We start from the raw sequence: 18,673 nt of genomic DNA, 5'->3' as shown, positions 1-18,673 counted from the left end.
TTTATCTGCATACAATACCCAATAGTGACAGTGAAAACATGTTTTTAGAAATGTTAGCARATTTTTWAAAATTAAATACGGATGTCTTATTCACATAAATATTCACACCCCTYAGTRAATATTGTAGAAGCACCTTTGGCAGTGATTACAGTTGTGAATCTTTCTGGGTAAGTCTCAAAGAATTTTACKCAACTGGATTGTACAACATTTGCCCATTTTTATTATTTTTAAAGTTAGTCAAGCTTTGTCAAATTGGTTGTTGATGATTGCTTGACAACCATTTTCAGTTCTTGAGTATTTTTTTCTCTCTAGATTTTCAGGTACAGTTGAAGTCGGAAGTTTACGTTCACTTAGGTTGGAGTCATTAAAACTCGTTTTTCAACCACTCCACAAATTTCTTGTTAACAAACTATAGTTTTGGCAAGTTGGATAGGACATCTACTTTGTGCATGACACAAGTKATTTTTCCAACAATTGTTTACAGACAGATTATTTCACTTATAATTCACTGTATCACAATTCCAGTGGGTCAGAAGTTTACATACACTAATTGACTGTGCCTTGAAACAGCTTGGAAAATTCCAGAAAATTATGTCATGGCTTTAGAAGCTTCTGATAGGCTAATTGACATCATTTGAGTCAATTGGAGGTGCCTGTGGATGTCTTTCAAGCCTACCTTCAAACTCAGTGCCTCTTTGCTTGACATCATGGAAAATCAAAAGCAATCAGCCAAGACCTCAGAAACAAAATTGTAGATCTCCACAAGTCTGGTTCATCCTTGGAGCAATTTCCAAATGCCTGAAGGTACACGTCATCTGTACAAACAATAGTTTGCAAGTATAAACAGCATGGGACCACGCAGCCGTCATACCGCTCAGGAAGGAGACGCGTTCTGTCTACTGGAGATTAACGTACTTTGGTGCGAAAAGTGCAAATCATCCCAGAACAACATCAAAGGACCTTGTGAAGATGCTGGAGGAAACAGGTACAAAAGTATCTATATCCACAGTAAAACGAGACCTATATCGACATAACCTGATAAGCCGCTCAGCAAGGAAGAAGCCACTGCTCCAAAACAGCCATAAAAAAAGCCAGACTACGGTTTGCAACTGCACATGGGGACAAAGAGAGTACTTTTTGGAGGAATGTCTTCTGGTCTGATGAAACAAAATAGAACTGTTTGGCCATAATGACCATCGTTATGTTTGGAGGAGAAAGGGGGAGGCTTGCAAGCGGAAGAAAACCTGACTGGGAATGTGATGAAAGAAATAAAAGCTGAAATAAATCAATTTCTACTATTATTCTGACATTTCACATTCTTAAAATAAAGTGGTGATCTTAARTGACCTAAGACTGAGTTTGTACTAGGATTAAATGTCAGGAATTGTGYAAAACTGAGTTTAAATGTATTTGGCTAAGGTGTATGTAAACCTCCGACTTCAACTGTATATTTTAAGTCAAAACTGTAAGTCGGCCAGTGAGGAACGTTCACTGTCTTCGTGGTAAGCGACTCCAGTGTAGATTTGGCCTTGTGTTTTAGGTTATTGTCCTTATTTAGTGCCTTGTTGCAAACAGTATGCATGTTWTGGAATATTTTTATTCTGTACAGGCTTCCTTCTTTTCACTCTGTTAATTAGGTTAGTATTGTGGAGTAAGTACAATGTTGTTGATCCATCCTCAGTTTTCTTCTATCACTGCCATTTAAATTCTGGATTTGGCCTCATGGTGAAATCCCTGAGCGGTTTCCTTCCTCTCCGGCAACTGAGCTAGGAAGGACAGCTGTATCTTTGTAGTGACACCAAAGTGTAATAACTTCACCAAGCTCAAAGGGGTATTCATTGCCTGCATTTTTTAAAACAGTTGCCCTTCTTTAAAACCTCCATGGTCTTTGTGGTTGAATCTGTGCTTGAAATTCACTGCTTGACAGAGGGACCTTACAGATAATTAAATATGTGAGGTACAAAGATGAGGTAGTCATTCAAAAATCATGTTAAACACTATTGCATACAGAGTCCATGAACTTATTATGTGACTTGTTAAGCACATTTTTACTCCTGAACGTATTTAGACTTGCCATAACAAAGGTGTTGAATACTTATTTACTTAAGACATTTCAGCTTTTATTTTTTCTACTAATTTGTAAAGAAAAAAAGTAATATTGTAAAACATAATTCCACTTTGACATTATGGGGGTATTGTGTGTAGGCCAGTGCCCCATCTAAATTTAATTAATTTTAAATCCAGGCTGGAACATAACTGAATGTGGAAAAAATCAAGGGGTGTGTATGATGCTATATGATGCACTGTAGTGCATCATATAGATAATATTGTTGCCATTTCGAAAACAACCAAAATAAGTACCTTCATTCCCTCTTGTCTTGAATKGCTTACTTCTATTCTCACTGTGACAGAAATGTGAGTGTTGCCTTAGGCTGTTCTCAGTCTGTGTTTTTGTGTACTMGTTTCCCCAGCTGCCTTGCTGCAGGAGCAGTGGGAAACCCTGGCCGTGAGGCTGGCTCAGACACAGCAGCAGATCAGAGCCTGTGAGACCGCACTGGTCTTTGCCTTTGTGGAGGTAAAGGTTTACCTAAAGCGTCTCACTCTCTCACACACACACTACATATCCCTGTTGCTCACCAACCTGCTGTGATCGTAAACCGTGTGTGTCTCTACAGGGCACTCTGGCCCAGGCGGTGAAGAAGGGAGAGTGGATCCTGCTGGATGAGATTAACCTGGCTGCAGCAGAGACTCTGGAGTGTCTGAGTGGCCTGCTGGAGGGCACCGCCGGCTCTCTGGTGCTGCTGGACCGCGGAGACACTGGTGAGCCTCCCACTGCTCTCCATTGCATGTTATGACATGTTATAACACTTTATATCACTATTGCATTACATGTAAATAATTGCGTATTATTATTGTCATGGCTTTGGTCATAAAGGTATTAACTGATTATGACCTTGGAAATAGGATCACTTTGATGCTGCTACTGGAATTACATGTAATTCTTTTTTTTGTACAGAGCCCCTGGTTCGCCATCCAGACTTCCGTCTCTTTGCCTGCATGAACCCAGCGACTGACGTGGGGAAGAGGAACCTGCCCCTGGGCATACGGAACAGGTTAGAACATGGGCTGAGCTGGCCTGGTGTTTGAGTGAAATGTCTTTAACTTATGAGCATACTGGCAAACCTACTAGGTTCTGGCGGMATCTGGCGGCCCAAACTAGCTGTGGTTTGACATGCTGCTCTCTTTCTTTCCCAGGTTCACTGAGCTGTATGTGGAGGAGCTGGAGAATGAGGGAGACCTGCGCATCCTGGTGTCTGACTACTTGAAAGGCCTGAACCCCAATAAGAACGTCATCAACGGGATTATAAGGTCAGGGGTCAGATTACATACTGTCCTCTGTCATATGCATCACGTGGCTCATCAAGTTTCCACAAAGTCATGTTGAATGTCATGTCATATTGACTGCTGATTTGATTGATAGATTTTAATAAAAAAATATGTATTTGCTGCTGCAGCTTTTACCTGACGGTGCGTAAGGAGGCTACCTCCAAACTGGTGGACGGAACTGGACATCATCCCCACTACAGCCTGCGTACCCTCTGCAGGGCTCTGAAGTATGTGGCAGCCAACCCCTGCTACAGCGTCCAGCGCTCTCTCTACGAGGTAGGAGGCCAAAGCTCTCCCAGCATTGATTTCGACATCCTTTATATTGATTAATTAAGCATACAGTGCATTCGGAAATTATTCAGACCCCTTGACTTTTTCCACATTTTGTTACGTTACAGCTTTATTCTGAAATAGATTTTTTTTTTAAACATCTCATCAATCTACACACAATACCCATAATGACAAAACAAAAACGGATTTTTATTTATTTTTGCTAATTTATTTAAAAAATAAACAGAAGTACCTTATTTACATAAGTATTCAGACCCTTTGCCATGAGACTCTTAAATTGAGCTCAGGTGCATCCTGTTTCCATTGATCATCCTTCAGATGTTTCTACAAGCGTGGTGGTGGCAGCTTCATGTTGTGGGGAGGTTTTTCAGCGGCAGGGACTGGGAGACTAGTCAGGATCGAGGGAAAGATGAACAGAGCAAAGTACAAAGAGATCCTTGATGAAAACCTGCTCAGGACCTCAGACTGGGGCGAAGGTTCACCTTCCAACAGGACAAAGACCCTAGGCACACAGCCAAGACAACGCAGGAGTGGCTTCTGGACAAGTCTCTGAATGTCCTTGAGCTGTCCAGCCAGAGCCCGGACTTGAACCAAATCGAACATTTCTTGAGAGACCGGAAAATAGCTGTGCTGCTCATCCAACCTGACAGAGCTTGAGAGGATCTGCAGGGAAGAATGGGAGAAACTCCCCAAATGCAGGTGTGCCAAGCTAGTAGCGTCATACCAAAGACGATTCAAGGCTGTAATCCCTGCCAAAGGTGCTTCAACAAAGTACTGAGTAAAGGGTCTGAATACTTATGTAGATGTTGATATTTCCATTTTTTTTATGTATTTGCAAAAAATTGTAAACCAGTTTTTGGTTTGTCTATATAGCGTATTGTGTGTAGATTGATGAGGGGGGACTATTTAATCAATTTTAGAATAAGGCTGTCATGTTAAAAAAAACATGTGGAAAAAGTCAGGGTCTGAATAGTTTCCTGAATGCACTGTATATTGATATCCTTAGTAACTTCATTGATTGGACCATAGGTTCAGATGTGACCAGATTCTCCATCGGTCTCTTTTTCCAGGGCTTCTGTTTGAGTTTCCTTACCCAGCTGGACCGCAGCTCCCATCCAATGGTCCAGAAACTGGTGTGTCAACACATCATGGGGGGAAACATCAAGTTTCTGAAGCAGGTAATACTGCAGGCCTGTAAAATGACTTTATTGGTTCCATATTTGTARTAATTGAGATGGATAATTAAGAAGAAGCTTAATAATTCCTCAATATGAGATTCCTCAGTAGCCATGGTTCTCCCTGTGTTTCCCCACAGCCCATCCCGGAGCCCACGGGGCGGCCCTGCATTCAGATGGAGGGCTACTGGGTATCCCAYGGGGAGATGGAGCCGGCTCTGGACCCCAGCTACATCCTCACCACCTCCGTCAAGCTTAACCTGCGTGACCTGGCCAGGGTGGTGTCCGCTGGGTAGGAAAACTGACCTCCCCCTTCTGCTGTCCCCCGTCCCCCTGGATCAATCAATCAGTCAACCTKGTCAATACCTGTGGTATAGTCCTAGTAGCCACTCACTGACTGTTGTATCGTCAACCTGTTGCTGGCACAGTGAGCATCACTTGAGTTGTATTGGCTAATATCGGTTGTGTCATCACTGCTGCCATAAAGATGACATGACTTTCCCACGTTGCTGCTGCTGCTGTTGTCATGGTGGAGGGTAGTTGCCATGACCTCACCACAGGTCAATCGTTCSCAGTGCTCGATTGTTTCTCTGCCCTTCATTACGAGGTTCATTTAGTCTTATCTGGACACATGGMCTGCYTCCCAAATGGCACCCTATTCCCTACATAGTGCACTAATCCCTAGGCTCTGGTCAGAATTTGTGCACTAGGGAATAGGGTGCCATTAGGGATGCATACATGACCTGCACACTTCAGTCCAAGGAAAATCAATTGCACAATTGAAACACACTGAAAACAGACACTACCCAATTCTACACGACCTCACCACAGGTCAGTTCTACACGACCTCACCACAGGTCAATTCTACACGACCTCACCACAGGTCAGTCGTCCCCACTAAGTACTTGATTGTTTCTCTGCCCTTCTTGTCTGGACACAGTCGGCGTCCCAAATGGCACCCTAGTAGTGCACTAGGGAAAGGGTGCCATTAGGGACAAATCCATGACCTCTACACTTGAGGTCAGCCAATTCATCTTCCACTAAGTGCACATTGAAACAGACACTAACCGGATCTACTAGAAATATTCTGTTTCTATATTTGTTTGTTCTTCAGGAGCCACCCCGTCCTGATCCAAGGAGAGACCTCGGTGGGAAAGACCAGCCTGGTCAGGTGGATAGCAGCGGCCACGGGGAACCAGTGTGTCAGGATCAACAACCACGAGCACACAGACATCCAGGAGTACATGGGCTGCTACTCCTCTGACGGCAAGGGCAAGCTGGTCTTCAAAGAGGGTACGGCCAGTTCTACACTGTAGCCCTGCAGTCAGTGTCTCACGCAGACTGTTCTGTTCATGATCACGGTGTAATGTCTTCGTTTTGTGTGTGTGCTTCTGCGTGTYTGTCTCTGTATGCTTCCCCTGTAGGCGTTCTGATTGACGCCATTAGGAAAGGATACTGGATTATTCTGGATGAGTTGAACTTGGCCCCTACTGACGTCCTGGAGGCCCTCAACAGACTGCTGGACGACAACAGGGAGCTGTTTGTCGCAGAGACACAGGAAGTGATCAAAGCGCACCCCCGATTCATGCTGTTTGCTACCCAGAATCCTCCTGGTCTCTACGGAGGCAGAAAGGTACGTGTGACTCGGGCCATAGTGGGTTATTAGGATTCAATTGGGATAGTGTAGTTTGGTTATTTCACAGCCATAAATAGTGCAAGACAAGCAAGCAKACATTTTCTACACTCATTGAGTACTATGGGATCTGTTCCTTCGGGCACAGGAATTAGGATGGTGATGAAAGTGTAGTTTTGTAGACCAGGTCTCAGCGAGTGCAATATKATTTCTCTCCCCTCAGGTGCTGTCCAGGGCCTTCAGGAATCGTTTTGTGGAGCTTCARTTTGACGAGTTGCCTAGTGATGAGCTAGAGACCATCCTCTGCCAGAGATGTAGTCTTCCTCCATCCTACTGCTCCAAGCTGGTCAAAGTCATGCAGGATCTCCAGGTGACTGTCTCATATTTCATCTCCTTTCATATGCTAACTCATTGGCAATAAGGTAATGTTGTTATAATTTTATAACTCACTGTGTGTGTAGTCTCTTCGCAGGGGATCTACAGTGTTTGCTGGGAAACATGGCTTCATCACCCTGAGAGATCTCTTCCGCTGGGCCGACCGCTATCGGCTGGAGGAGCAGACAGATGCCTCCCGCGATTGGCTGCAGCATTTGGCTGATGACGGTAAGCCCCAATKGGATCACAGCAGCAATTTCGTCCCATCTTATACGACGAACTATCATCCGCATTTGTCTCTATTGCTTTCTCTATCTGTTGTTTTTCAGTGTGATTTATGTGTGAAATCATGTTCCATTTCACTTCAATGGTAATGTCTTTTCACCTAAGTATTTAGGATTGTTGAAGTGTGTGTGTGTCTCAGGGTTCATGCTGCTGGCTGGGCGGGTCAGGAAGCCAGAGGAGGCCTCCACTATCCAGTCCATCCTGGAGAAAAACTTCAAGAGGACGGTGAACTCTGACACCCTGTTCTCAGAGCAACAACTCACCACACAGTTTAGTAAGTAGAGCCTGGTTCTCTCACACACACACACACACACACACACCAACATGCCCTTTTGCCCCCGACCCAACTGTGTGCATGACCCTGCTCATTCACAAACAGTTCATATTGGGGGAGTGTGTCAACAACACAGGAAAGCACTACTGTGACTACAACTGTTCTGTCAAAATACAGAATGTGGAATGATGAATGTGGTATGGAGAATGTMSWAMYMYYAWMMMMRYWGYWGAATGTGGAATGYWGAATGTGGWATGYWGAATGTGGTATGGAGAATGTTCAAGATGAATGTGGTGTGGAGAATGTTCAAGATGAATGTGGAATGATGAATYTGGTATGGAGAATGTTCAAGATGAATGTGGTATGGAGAATGTTCAAGATGAATGTGGAATGGAGAATGATGAATGTGGTATGAAGAATGTTCAGTGTGAATATGGTGTCTTATAAGGGCATATAGGGAATGAGAGAAACCTCACAACTCTTGGCTACACATATATAAATATGTACTTTCAATGTTGAGACAACAAGGTACAGTGTATCACTATTCCCCATTATGTGGGGTCAATGGAGTGTGAACATAAATATTGAGTGTGAAGTGGATGGATTGTCCATCATGTGGTGTTGTCCTGGAATGATACCACCTCCCTTTGTAACATACTTATCTGCTAATGATTTTGATAAAGTTTATTAGGCTATTTGTATTGGTCASAGTTAATCTGGTTTATTGTGAATGGCAGGTCCGTTCGTGGACAGCATCGCGGGCGTGCCTGAGGAGTTCCGTCACGTGGTGTGGACGCGGGGGATGAGGAGACTGGCCGTGCTGGTGGGACGGGCCCTGCATTTCGGGGAGTCTGTTCTATTGGTGGGAGACACTGGGTAGGATTCATCCMAAGTTCCTGATTGTGGAAATCTCTCCAATTGTCAATTAAATCTGTAAAGCGAGCAGTAGGTGAAGTGAATGGGTTAGTACGTACTACAGAAAGACAAAGCTCTCCTAACTGTGTCCACTTCTCCTGAAGCCAATACAGTAATGTAGTGGTTCCCAAACTGTGGGGCGCGCCCCCGGGGGGAACTCAGTCTGGCTTTCAACCTACTCTTGAAAGTTGTAATAGTAGAATGCACAAGGGGCGATTTCGAAATTGCCCCTTGTGCATCATCAGTTTTCCTATTGTCATGTCAGTCATTGCAGACCTTAGAGAGCTATTTAGCTATAGTCAGAAATGTATTGATCAGTGTGTCAGCTAACTTTTTAWAGCTAGGTTGTTTAGCCCGTAGATTTTGTAGATGTTCGAGTCACTCGAATCAAATTAGACATGACAAAATGTATGGAATTGCAGGAAATAAGCTGTAAACCTGCAAAATGTTATCTCCACCAACAAGAGGGGTGTGAACAGTGCTTGTGCCCATGGAAATAGATGTGCGCACGGAGTGGGGCGTGGGATTTTCCCCAATGCTGGAAGAGGAGGCCTGAGTAAAAAKGTTTGGGAACCCCTGCAGTAACGTACTAGCCTAAACCTCCAGAAAGACKGATCAGTTAGAACACACGTTCTCCTCCCCCCAGGTGCGGTAAGACCACCATCTGCCAGCTGTTTGCTGCGCTGGCCGGACAGAAYTTCTTCTCCCTCAACTGTCACCTGCACATGGAGACGTCTGACTTCCTGGGGGGCCTGCGTCCTGTCAGACATACTGGGACACACCAGGTAGATACTACACCGTTAATGGTCACAATTTAAATGAACTGTAAGTTATGAACCCTCTTTTGTATATATATATATATTTTTTTAACCTTTTATTTAACTAGGCAAGTCAGTTAAGAACAAATTCTTATTTTCAATGACGGCCTAGGAACAGTGGGTTAACTGCCTTGTTCAGGGGCAGAACGACAGATTTTTACCTTGTCAGCTCGGGGATTCGATCTTGCAACCTTTCGGTTACTAGTCCCACACTCTAACCACTGGGATACCTGCCGCCCCTAAACCCTCATAAACCCTTTATAAGGCATTAAGGTACTTCATCATATGATAACTCACAGTAATTAAGTAAAATAAAAAATGCTTAAAGTAAAATGCTATTTTAGTACATGATACAGATGGCCAGTCCCACTGACCCCCCGTCGTTGTGTGTTGGTACAGGCGGATGCTGAGGACGGCAGGTTGTTTGAGTGGCACGACGGGCCCCTTGTCCTGGCCATGAGGGAGGGGGGGGTGTTCCTCATGGACGAGATCTCCCTGGCTGACGACTCTGTGCTGGAGAGACTCAACAGGTACACACACCCTGACTGTTCCAATATCCGCACTAGTGTACTGCTTAGAATCCCTGCCCAATACATCACTTCATTCTGAATGGTATACTTGTGTGGATATGGTAATAGAACCGCTTTCTCACAATAGTTAGCGTATAACACTTCATTAGATATCGTTGACCTGTGACCCTGCTRTGATTGGTTCAGTGTCCTAGAGACGGAGAAGTCTCTGGTGTTGGCAGAGAAAGGAAGTGGWGATGACGATGACGTGGAGCTGATCATAGCAGAGCAGAACTTCCGCCTGGTTGCCACCATGAACCCTGGAGGAGACTTCGGCAAGAAAGAGGTAAACCATTACAACAGATGAACCAGCAGGGCCAGAGTCTAAACCGGCCCCTAAAACTACATCCTATTCTATTTCTGCCTCTGGAGGGGACATACAGGGCCACAACCACTTCTGTTTGTTATGTAGATGATCAGTCCAACTTGTTAACATTTCTCTGTGTGTGTGTGTGTGTGTGTGTGTGTGTGTCCAGCTCTCTCCTGCGCTGAGGAACAGGTTCACAGAGATCTGGTGCCCTCAGAGTAACAGCCGCAGTGACCTGGTGCAGATCATCCAGCACAACCTGAGGACCAGCCTCTCATTGGATGACAACGACCACCAAGGTACTCCTCTCCTCCACACACCACAGACAGAATACATCTCCTCATCTAGGAGTAGCATTTGATAGGCTCGAATAGTCTCCCTACCTGTACGTATCTCATTTGAGTGTATAATCTCTTCAGTTTTTGTTGTTCTTAGTCTCAAATGTGTTCATAGGTACACACCGTACCCCACTGTATTATTAAGTTCATCCGTTTCTATTTTACTTCCTTGTTGTAGCTATCTCTCACWATGACCTTTGACCCCCAACCCAGGTGGAGACATCGCCGAGCTCATGCTGGACTTTATTGACTGGCTGACCAACCAGGACTTTGGGCGGCGCTGCGTGGTCAGCGTGAGGGACATCCTGTCCTGGGTCAACTTCCTCAACCTGGTGTGTGAGCGTGACGCCGACGGCTTCATGACCATGGGGGACGAGGGCGAGGAGGAGGCTGAGTGGGACCTCCGGCTGGACACGGTCACTGCCTTCATCCACGCCGCGTGCCTGGTCTACGTGGACGCCATCGGCTCAGGTCAGACACCAGGACACTAGGTCACAGTACACTACTTGTTGTTGTTGATAGTGATGTGGAAATACACAGCAGATGTTCTGGTGCTGTCGTAAGGACACCAAATTCCTAAGTTGTGCATGTGTAGGATGCTTCATGATGCTTAGTAGGCCTCAGTGCTACAATCACATGATCTCACYTCTTTCTCTCCTTCTTGGGATGTCACAGGGACAACAGTATCTGCTGCGGAGAACGCCTTTGTGGCGCGCAGGGCCTGTCTGAGCTTCCTGCATACCAAGCTGGGTGGGATCACCAAGCTGGACCAGGAGATGCTAGACGCACTGAGGGTCTACGACACCAGCCTGCTCAGGGAGCCCCAGTGGGGGGACGACTTTTTTGGCATCGACCCCTTCTACATCTCCTCAGGTGGGYACACTTTGATCCTAGATTAGAGCATGAAGCATCCCAAATGGCCATTGGACCCTGGTCAAAGATAGTGCACTATATAAGGAATAGGGTGCCATTAAGAACCCAACCCTAGACTAGAGCATGTTGGTTATAATGGATCTGTTTTTGTAAAAATGGTACTGAATGTTTCCTGTGTTCTGCCAGGCACGGAGAGTGAGAGCAGGAGCCTGACTGACTATGCCCTAGCAGCAGGCACCACAGCAGTTAACGCCCAGAGGCTCCTGAGGGCCCTGAAGCTGCAGAGACCTGTGCTGCTGGAGGGCTCCCCTGGCGTGGGCAAGACCAGCCTGGTGGCCGCCCTGGCAAAGGCTTCAGGCAACCACCTCGTCAGGATCAACCTCTCAGAGCAGACTGTAAGAAACTGTTCACAAACRTTCACTGGGGCTCTTTATTATGATAATGCAAATTTTTTATGTTATTGTCTGGATTACTATTTATTTACATGTGCACACCTCAGGAGGTTGGTGGCATCTTAATTGGGGAGGACGGGCTTGTGGTAATGGCTGAAGCAAGATAGGTGGAATGATATCAAACACATGGTTTGATGCCACTTTATTTACTCCGTTCCAGKCATTATTATGAGCCGTCCTCCCCTCAGCAACCTCCACTGGTGAATACTATGTTGTATTGTTACATAATGTCTGAACTTTTTAAACTATACTGAGCCAAAATATAAATGCAACATGTAGAGTGTTGTTTCATGACCTGAAGTAAAAGATCCCAGAAAATGTTCCATACAAACAAACCATTTATTTCTCTCAGATTTTGTGCACACATTTGTTTACATTCCTGTTAGTGAGCATTTCTCTTTMGCCAAGATAATCTGACAGGTGTGGRATATCAAGAAGCTGATTAAATGGCATGATCATTACACAGGTGKACCTTGTGCTGGGGACAATAAAAGGCCACTCTAAAATGTGCAATTTTGTCACACAACACAATGCTACAGATGTCTTAAGTTTTGAGGGAGCATGCAATTGGCATGCTGACTGCAGGAAMGTCCACCAGTGCTGTTGCCAGAGAATTTAATGTTKATTTCTCTACCATAAGCCACCTCCAARGTCGTTTTTAGAGAATCTAACACGGCCTCACAACCACAGACCACATGTATGGCGTTGTGTGGGCGAGCAGTTTGCTGATGTCAACTTTGTGAACAGAGTGCCCCATGGTGGGGTTATGGTATGGGCTGGCATAAGCTTCGGACAATGAACACAGTTGCATTTTATCGATGGCAATTTGAAMGCACAGAGATACCGTGACGAGATCCTGAGGCCTATTGTTGTGCCTTTCATCCGCCGCCATCACCTCATGTTTCAGCATGATAATGCACGGCCCCATGTCGCAAGGATCTGTACACAGTTCCTGGAAGCTGGAAATGTCCCAGTTCTTCTATGGCCTGCATACTCACCAGACATGTCATCCATTGAACACGTTTAGGATGCTTTGGATCAATGTGTACAACAGCATGTTCCAGTTCCCGCCAATATTCAGGAACTATGCACAGTCATTGAAGATGAGTGGGACAACATTCCACAGGCCACAATCAACKGCCTGATCAACTTTTTATTTAAAGGTATCTGTGATCAAAGGATGCAGATCTGTGTTCCCAGTCATGTGAAATCCATAGATATTAGGGCCTAATGAATTGATTTCAATTGACCAATTTCCTTATATGAACTGTAACTCAGTAAAATCTTTGAACTTGTTGAATGTTGCGTTTTATATTTTTGTTCAGTATAGATTTTATAGGTACATGTTATTGCCATATTGTACTGTTATTGTTTTAAATGCATAATATTGTGAAATGCACCATAAGGGAGGAATTAAAAACACCAGCGATGGCACTCTAAACCTATGTATGATTTCCTTTCCTGACAGGATGTGACAGACCTGTTTGGGACCGACCTGCCTGTGGAAGGAGGGAAAGGGGGAGAGTTTGCATGGCGTGATGGCCCTCTCCTGGCTGGACTGAAGGCTGGACACTGGATTGTCCTGGATGAGGTATGGAATCATGTTTTTTATTTTTTATTAACTCACCAGTTAATAGACATGTCAACTTGAGAGGGAATTTGCATTGTTTCAGGTTACATCAATTCTTGAGTGGGACTCCAGAATAGAATAAAGCTTTAGGAGAAAGTAAAATATTGTATGGAGAAGAATACAATTTTGTATGACACAATTCTTGGATAATCACGCATCTATTTTTCTCTACTCCTGTGTAGTTGAACCTGGCCTCTCAGTCCGTGCTGGAGGGGTTAAACGCCTGCTTTGACCACCGTGCTGAGATCTACATCCCAGAGCTGGGCATGAGCTTCCAGGTACAACACGAGAAGACAAAGATCTTRGGCTGCCAGAACCCCTTCACTCAAGGAGGGGGMCGCAAGGGCCTGCCCAAATCCTTCCTCAACAGATTCACTCAGGTAAGATATAAAGAGCTAGCCAATTATTTTAGATATATTATGTATTGATATGTTGAATAAATAGTATGGTTGAACATATATTTTAGTCTTTTTGTGAAATTGTATTGGAATTTCAACTGTTTTCTCAGGTGTTTGTGGATCAGCTGACCAGTGAGGACATGGKATTTATAGGAGACTCCATCTTCCCGAACATTGACAATCAGATCATCTCTAAAATGGTGCAGTTCAACAACCGGGTAGGTAGAGGAGTCCTTTTACATTGGCTTCCATTTTATCTCTTTCAAAACAACTGGTTGTAAAAAGACTTGATAGGCTTTTTTGCTCTGTGACCATTGACTATTGGGAAGATTACATGTGTCCAATTTGACCCTGCTGTTCCAGCCAAGGACACTGGCCACCAGCCTGTAGAGCAGCAGCCGATGTTCTTCACATTTATAACCATTAGTGGGAGGGGGTTTACCACAGTCACTCTGGTTTATTTTGGGGACTTTTAGGTTTTAGGACCCCCCCAATTTCAGTGTTGGCCACCATATTTAGTCAACTAGTCATTTTTTGCTGTCTTAAACACCATTTTGCCCAGCCACTAACATTGCTTACCACTGTTCCCCTAAAAAGACAGTAAAAAGAACAATTCAGTTTCGATGGACAATAAAGTTGTATTCTATTTGATTTTGTCAGCTGGTCCTTGATGTATCTGTGGAGAGGAAGTGGGGTCAAAAAGGAGGCCCCTGGGAGTTCAATCTGCGCGACATGTTCCGCTGGTGTCAGCTGATGCAGACCGACCAATCACCAGGGTTCTTCAACCCGGGTCAGCACGTGGGGTTGGTGTACGCTGACAGGATGAGGACCGAGGCAGACAAGACCCAGGTATGTAGACTACAACTCCTGTACATATGCACTATCTTTACTCAGTGGGTTTGTGTTCAAACTTCCTGTTTATCTCATCACATGTTTTGTCTTCAGGTGCTATCTGTGTTCAGGAAAGTGTTTGGGGAGGACTTTGAGCCTTACACCGGATCAAGACAATTCCACATCACTCCACTCAATCTGCAGGTCAGTCATGTTGCAAACTCCATCCAGTTTTGGGTTAAAAGATATTATCAAGTAATCTTTTGAATTAATCATATGTACTGGCTGTACATGGTGTCATATCATTTCATTCAGAGCTAGCTATCCACATAGTGAATTAACCCTTGTCTTCGTCCTCCTCTCTCCCTGTCATCCAGGTGGGATTCTCTGTCCTCCAGCGTAGCGGTGGATCCCCTGTGMCCCTAGACCCCCTTCTGTCTATCACCCACCAGGCACTGCGACCCCTGGAGTCCCTGATGAAGTGTGTGGAGATGGGCTGGATGGCYGTGCTGGTGGGTCCCACGGCCAGCGGGAAGTCCAGCCTGGTGCGCCTCCTGGCCCTGCTCACCGGACACCGCCTCCGGGTCATGGCCATGAACAGTGCCATGGACACCACCGAGCTGCTGGGAGGGTTTGAACAGGTAACTAGTCCAGTCTAGTCACAGAGTCTCAAAGAGAGACCAAGCTGGGAACTAAATATAGTAATCAATGTAAATCCTTTGGGATTATTAACACTCTTGATATCTTAATATAGAGGGTTGTATTACAAGCTGGTTGGGTCTGTTTTCCAGGTTGACATCGTGCGGCCATGGCAGCAGGTGCTGGAGAARGTGGACTACATCGTTGCCATGGTAACACGGCGAGGTCTGATGTCATTGGACGGGGCAGGGGTCCAGGACACAGAGTTCCTGCTGAAGACCTGGAGCCTGTTCTGTCGCTGGCTGAAGGAGGAGGGCCTGGAGAGGACCGGCGGGACAGTGACCTCCGAAGCCCTCAACAAACTGGAGGTCATCATCCTCCTGTTGCAGAAGCTCAACACCAAACTCAAGGTGTTCACAGGTAATGTCAGGAACAGGCAGCAACCTGAGGGTGTAGCTCTCTCTGGAACAGACTAACACTTGAATCATAGTGATGGTGTATGAGTAGGTGATTTATGGAATGTTTGAAGTTAAGAATCACAAACTTTTTGGTGCTAATGGGTCATTCTACGCTAGGTCATTCTACACAGGSGCTGTGAGCACACTAACCATAACATTTTGCTCACAGCACGTGTCATTGCGAGAGGAAAATGTTTCCCTATATCTTCATGTGATAAACTCTGTATGAGTAGTATAAACACCATGTACTGTGTCCCTCACCCTCCCTCCCWTCCTCCAGACATGTCCAAGCTGCAGATGGACTTCACCCTGTTGAAGGAGCGTCTGGCCCAGCTGCAGGACGGCTGGAGTAACGGAGGCTTTGAGTGGCTGGATGGCATGCTGGTCCAGGCCCTGCAAGCTGGGGATTGGCTGCTCATGGACAATGTCAACTTCTGCAGGTGAGGAAAGCAGCCAATAGCAGGACCTGCATCTTAAATGATCACAATATAGCTAATTATACCACTAAATGTGTCACTGAAGGTAGTTGACGATCTTGGTACAGTGTGAGTTAACAGGTCTTCTCATTTGTGTGAGGCTGGATGGCACCAGAGTGTGTTGCAGATGGTACATGTAAGGTTAATGGGTGTTGTGTTTCTGTTTGTGTTAAGCCCCTCTGTGTTAGACCGTCTGAATGCCCTGCTGGAGCCCGGTGGGTGTCTGACCATCAACGAGCGTGGGGTCATCGATGGAACCACTCCTTCCATCACCCCACACCCCAACTTCAGGTACAATACAAAGGTTTGTGCACACACACACACACCAATTCTGTTTGGACAGCCTAGTCTCAACTCTTCATCTCGCCTGACTCTAGGCTGTTCCTGACTATGGACCCAGTGCACGGAGAGATCTCCAGAGCCATGCGGAACCGAGGGGTGGAGATCTACATCCCAGGGGAACACGAGGGGGTCTGTTGGGACGCTCTGGACCTGAAGACTGTTCTCCACACCGCTGGTGTGACCGGAGACTGTGTGTGTGACCTGCTGATTGAAATACACACTGACATCAAAGCTACCATTTGGGGTGAGCTCTGAGGGAAACCTCTCCAAAATATGTAGGATTTCAGTTGGACATCAGCTATGTTTTGCATGTCCCTTGTTTCTTCAGATAAAACAAAGGTATCCATAGATGGTATCCATAGCATGACTCCTCCGGTATGAATCTCTTCCTTTCTCTCTGTCTATCCAGATTCCCCTTCATCATGTGTCTCCTCCCTGCTCCATGCTGCAGCCCTGCTGTCCTGCCAGCTGCAGAGAGGGGTGGACCTGCCCAGTGCCCTGCAACACGCCTGTGGGGAGGCCTACTCCCTCTGCCAGCGCACCACCGCCATCCAACGGGTACCAACCAACACCACCTTGTCTATTATAGAACATCCTCTATTCCCACTGCTATAACCTCAACCAGCCTATATCTATACAGTGATATCTCAGTCCAAGACCGTAGTTATGTTGATATTATATTATGTTCCTAGTAGATTAATTGAAGTCAGTAATAAAGAATGGAGTTTTACACGTGGTTGCAGCAAGCCCAGGAGGTGATTGAGCGCCACCTGTCCATCCTGGACACAGAGGACTGGGGCAGCGGGCTGCTGTGTGCCGGGGTGTGGCCRGACGGCTTCCCCTCAGCCCTGCTCTCCACCGAAGACTCCTGCTTCTCCTCGGTCCTCCGCGACGGACAGGTCCTCTCCTTCTGCCTCAACACACTCAGCATGCAGGGGAAGAGGTGAGACTCATAGATCACAGGTCGGACATAGGCGTTTTTCCTGATCATGTGACCAGACCTGGAAAAACGTGTTAAAACTAGYCCCCAGAGTTGTACCCGGTCTTATTGTAGCTGTAATGCTAACGTTTAGCTTGACCTGTGTGTGTGACCAGGAGCCGTCCTCTGAGCCTGAGTGACCTCCAGAGGGCTCTGCAGAGCGGGACAGCGCTGCACGAGGGCCTGGTTTTCTCTGGCGGCGTGGTGGACCTGGAGGAGGACGGTGACACCCTGCGCTTGCTGCCTACCGCTGTCAGGCTACTCACCGAGAGGGCCTCGCACTCAGACTGGATGCTCCGCACCGCCTGGCTCTCCAGCCTGGCCAAGAGCTACAAACACGCCCCTGGTACGGAGCACATTCACTGCCCTTCCTTCAGCTCTTTATCTTTTTGGAGCTTTGTTGCTCCCTGCCAAATTGTATTTGTCACATGCGCCGAATAAAACAGGTGTAAACCTTACCGTGATCTACTTACTTATAAGCCCTTAACCAACAAGGCAGTTCAAGAAATAGAGTTAAGAAAATATTTACAAACTAAAGTAATAAAAAGTAACACAATAGAATTATATAACAATAACGAGGATATATACAGGGGGTACCGGTGCCGAGTCAATGTGCGGGGGTACAGGTTAGTTGAGGTCATTTGTACATGTAGGTAGGGGTAAAGTGACTCTGCATAGATCATAAACAGTGAGTAGCAGCAGTGTACTAAACAGTGAGTAGCAGCAGTGTACAAAACAATGGGGGGGGGTMTCAATGTAAATATGCCGGGTGGCCATTTGATTAGTTGTTCAGCAGTCTTAAGGCTTGGGGGTAGAAGCTGTTAAGGAGCCTTTTGGACCTAGACTTGGCGGTAGCAGACTTGGCGGTACTGTGCGGTAGCAGAGAGTTGGGTGACTGGAGTCTTTGACAATTTTTTGGGCCTTCCTCTGACACTGCCTATTATATAGGTCCTGGGTGGCAGGAAGCTTGGCCCCAGTGATGTACTGAGCCGTACGCACTACCCTCTGTAGCGCCTTACGGTCAGATGCCGATCAGTTGCCATACCAGGCGGTGATGCAACTGGTCAGGATGCTCTCGATGGTGCAGCTGTAGAACTTTTTGAGGATCTGGGGACCCATGCCAAATCTTTTCAGTCTCCTGAGGGGGAAAAMGTGTAGTCGTGCCCTCTTCACGACTGTCTTGGTGCGTTTGGACCATGTTAGTTTGTTGGTGATGTGGACACCAAGG

At 46.0% G+C, this 18,673-nt stretch overlaps 1 protein-coding gene across 1 annotated transcript in view; it reads left to right on the top strand.

Annotated features, from left to right (window-relative positions):
* Positions 1–18,673, top strand: part of LOC111954075 (midasin) — a 55,542-nt gene that overhangs the window by 11,109 nt on the left and 25,760 nt on the right. The window contains 33 exon segments of the mRNA XM_070435793.1: positions 2,472–2,575; positions 2,676–2,820; positions 3,017–3,113; positions 3,256–3,369; positions 3,516–3,663; positions 4,749–4,856; positions 4,994–5,145; positions 5,968–6,146; positions 6,278–6,486; positions 6,710–6,856; positions 6,948–7,089; positions 7,286–7,420; positions 8,158–8,296; positions 8,982–9,120; positions 9,553–9,683; positions 9,870–10,008; positions 10,199–10,328; positions 10,581–10,838; positions 11,043–11,240; positions 11,427–11,635; positions 13,161–13,283; positions 13,505–13,702; positions 13,831–13,938; positions 14,381–14,569; positions 14,666–14,755; positions 14,929–15,192; positions 15,343–15,610; positions 15,929–16,088; positions 16,299–16,415; positions 16,502–16,710; positions 16,876–17,024; positions 17,210–17,409; positions 17,562–17,791. Coding sequence (XP_070291894.1) covers positions 2,472–2,575; positions 2,676–2,820; positions 3,017–3,113; positions 3,256–3,369; positions 3,516–3,663; positions 4,749–4,856; positions 4,994–5,145; positions 5,968–6,146; positions 6,278–6,486; positions 6,710–6,856; positions 6,948–7,089; positions 7,286–7,420; positions 8,158–8,296; positions 8,982–9,120; positions 9,553–9,683; positions 9,870–10,008; positions 10,199–10,328; positions 10,581–10,838; positions 11,043–11,240; positions 11,427–11,635; positions 13,161–13,283; positions 13,505–13,702; positions 13,831–13,938; positions 14,381–14,569; positions 14,666–14,755; positions 14,929–15,192; positions 15,343–15,610; positions 15,929–16,088; positions 16,299–16,415; positions 16,502–16,710; positions 16,876–17,024; positions 17,210–17,409; positions 17,562–17,791 — 5,328 coding nt within the window.

This window comes from Salvelinus sp. IW2-2015, linkage group LG28 (assembly GCF_002910315.2).
Source record: "Salvelinus sp. IW2-2015 linkage group LG28, ASM291031v2, whole genome shotgun sequence".
Lineage (NCBI taxonomy): Eukaryota > Metazoa > Chordata > Actinopteri > Salmoniformes > Salmonidae > Salvelinus > Salvelinus sp. IW2-2015.
The sequence above is the reverse complement of the archived record's forward strand: the minus strand, read 5'-3'. Positions and strand labels throughout refer to the sequence as shown.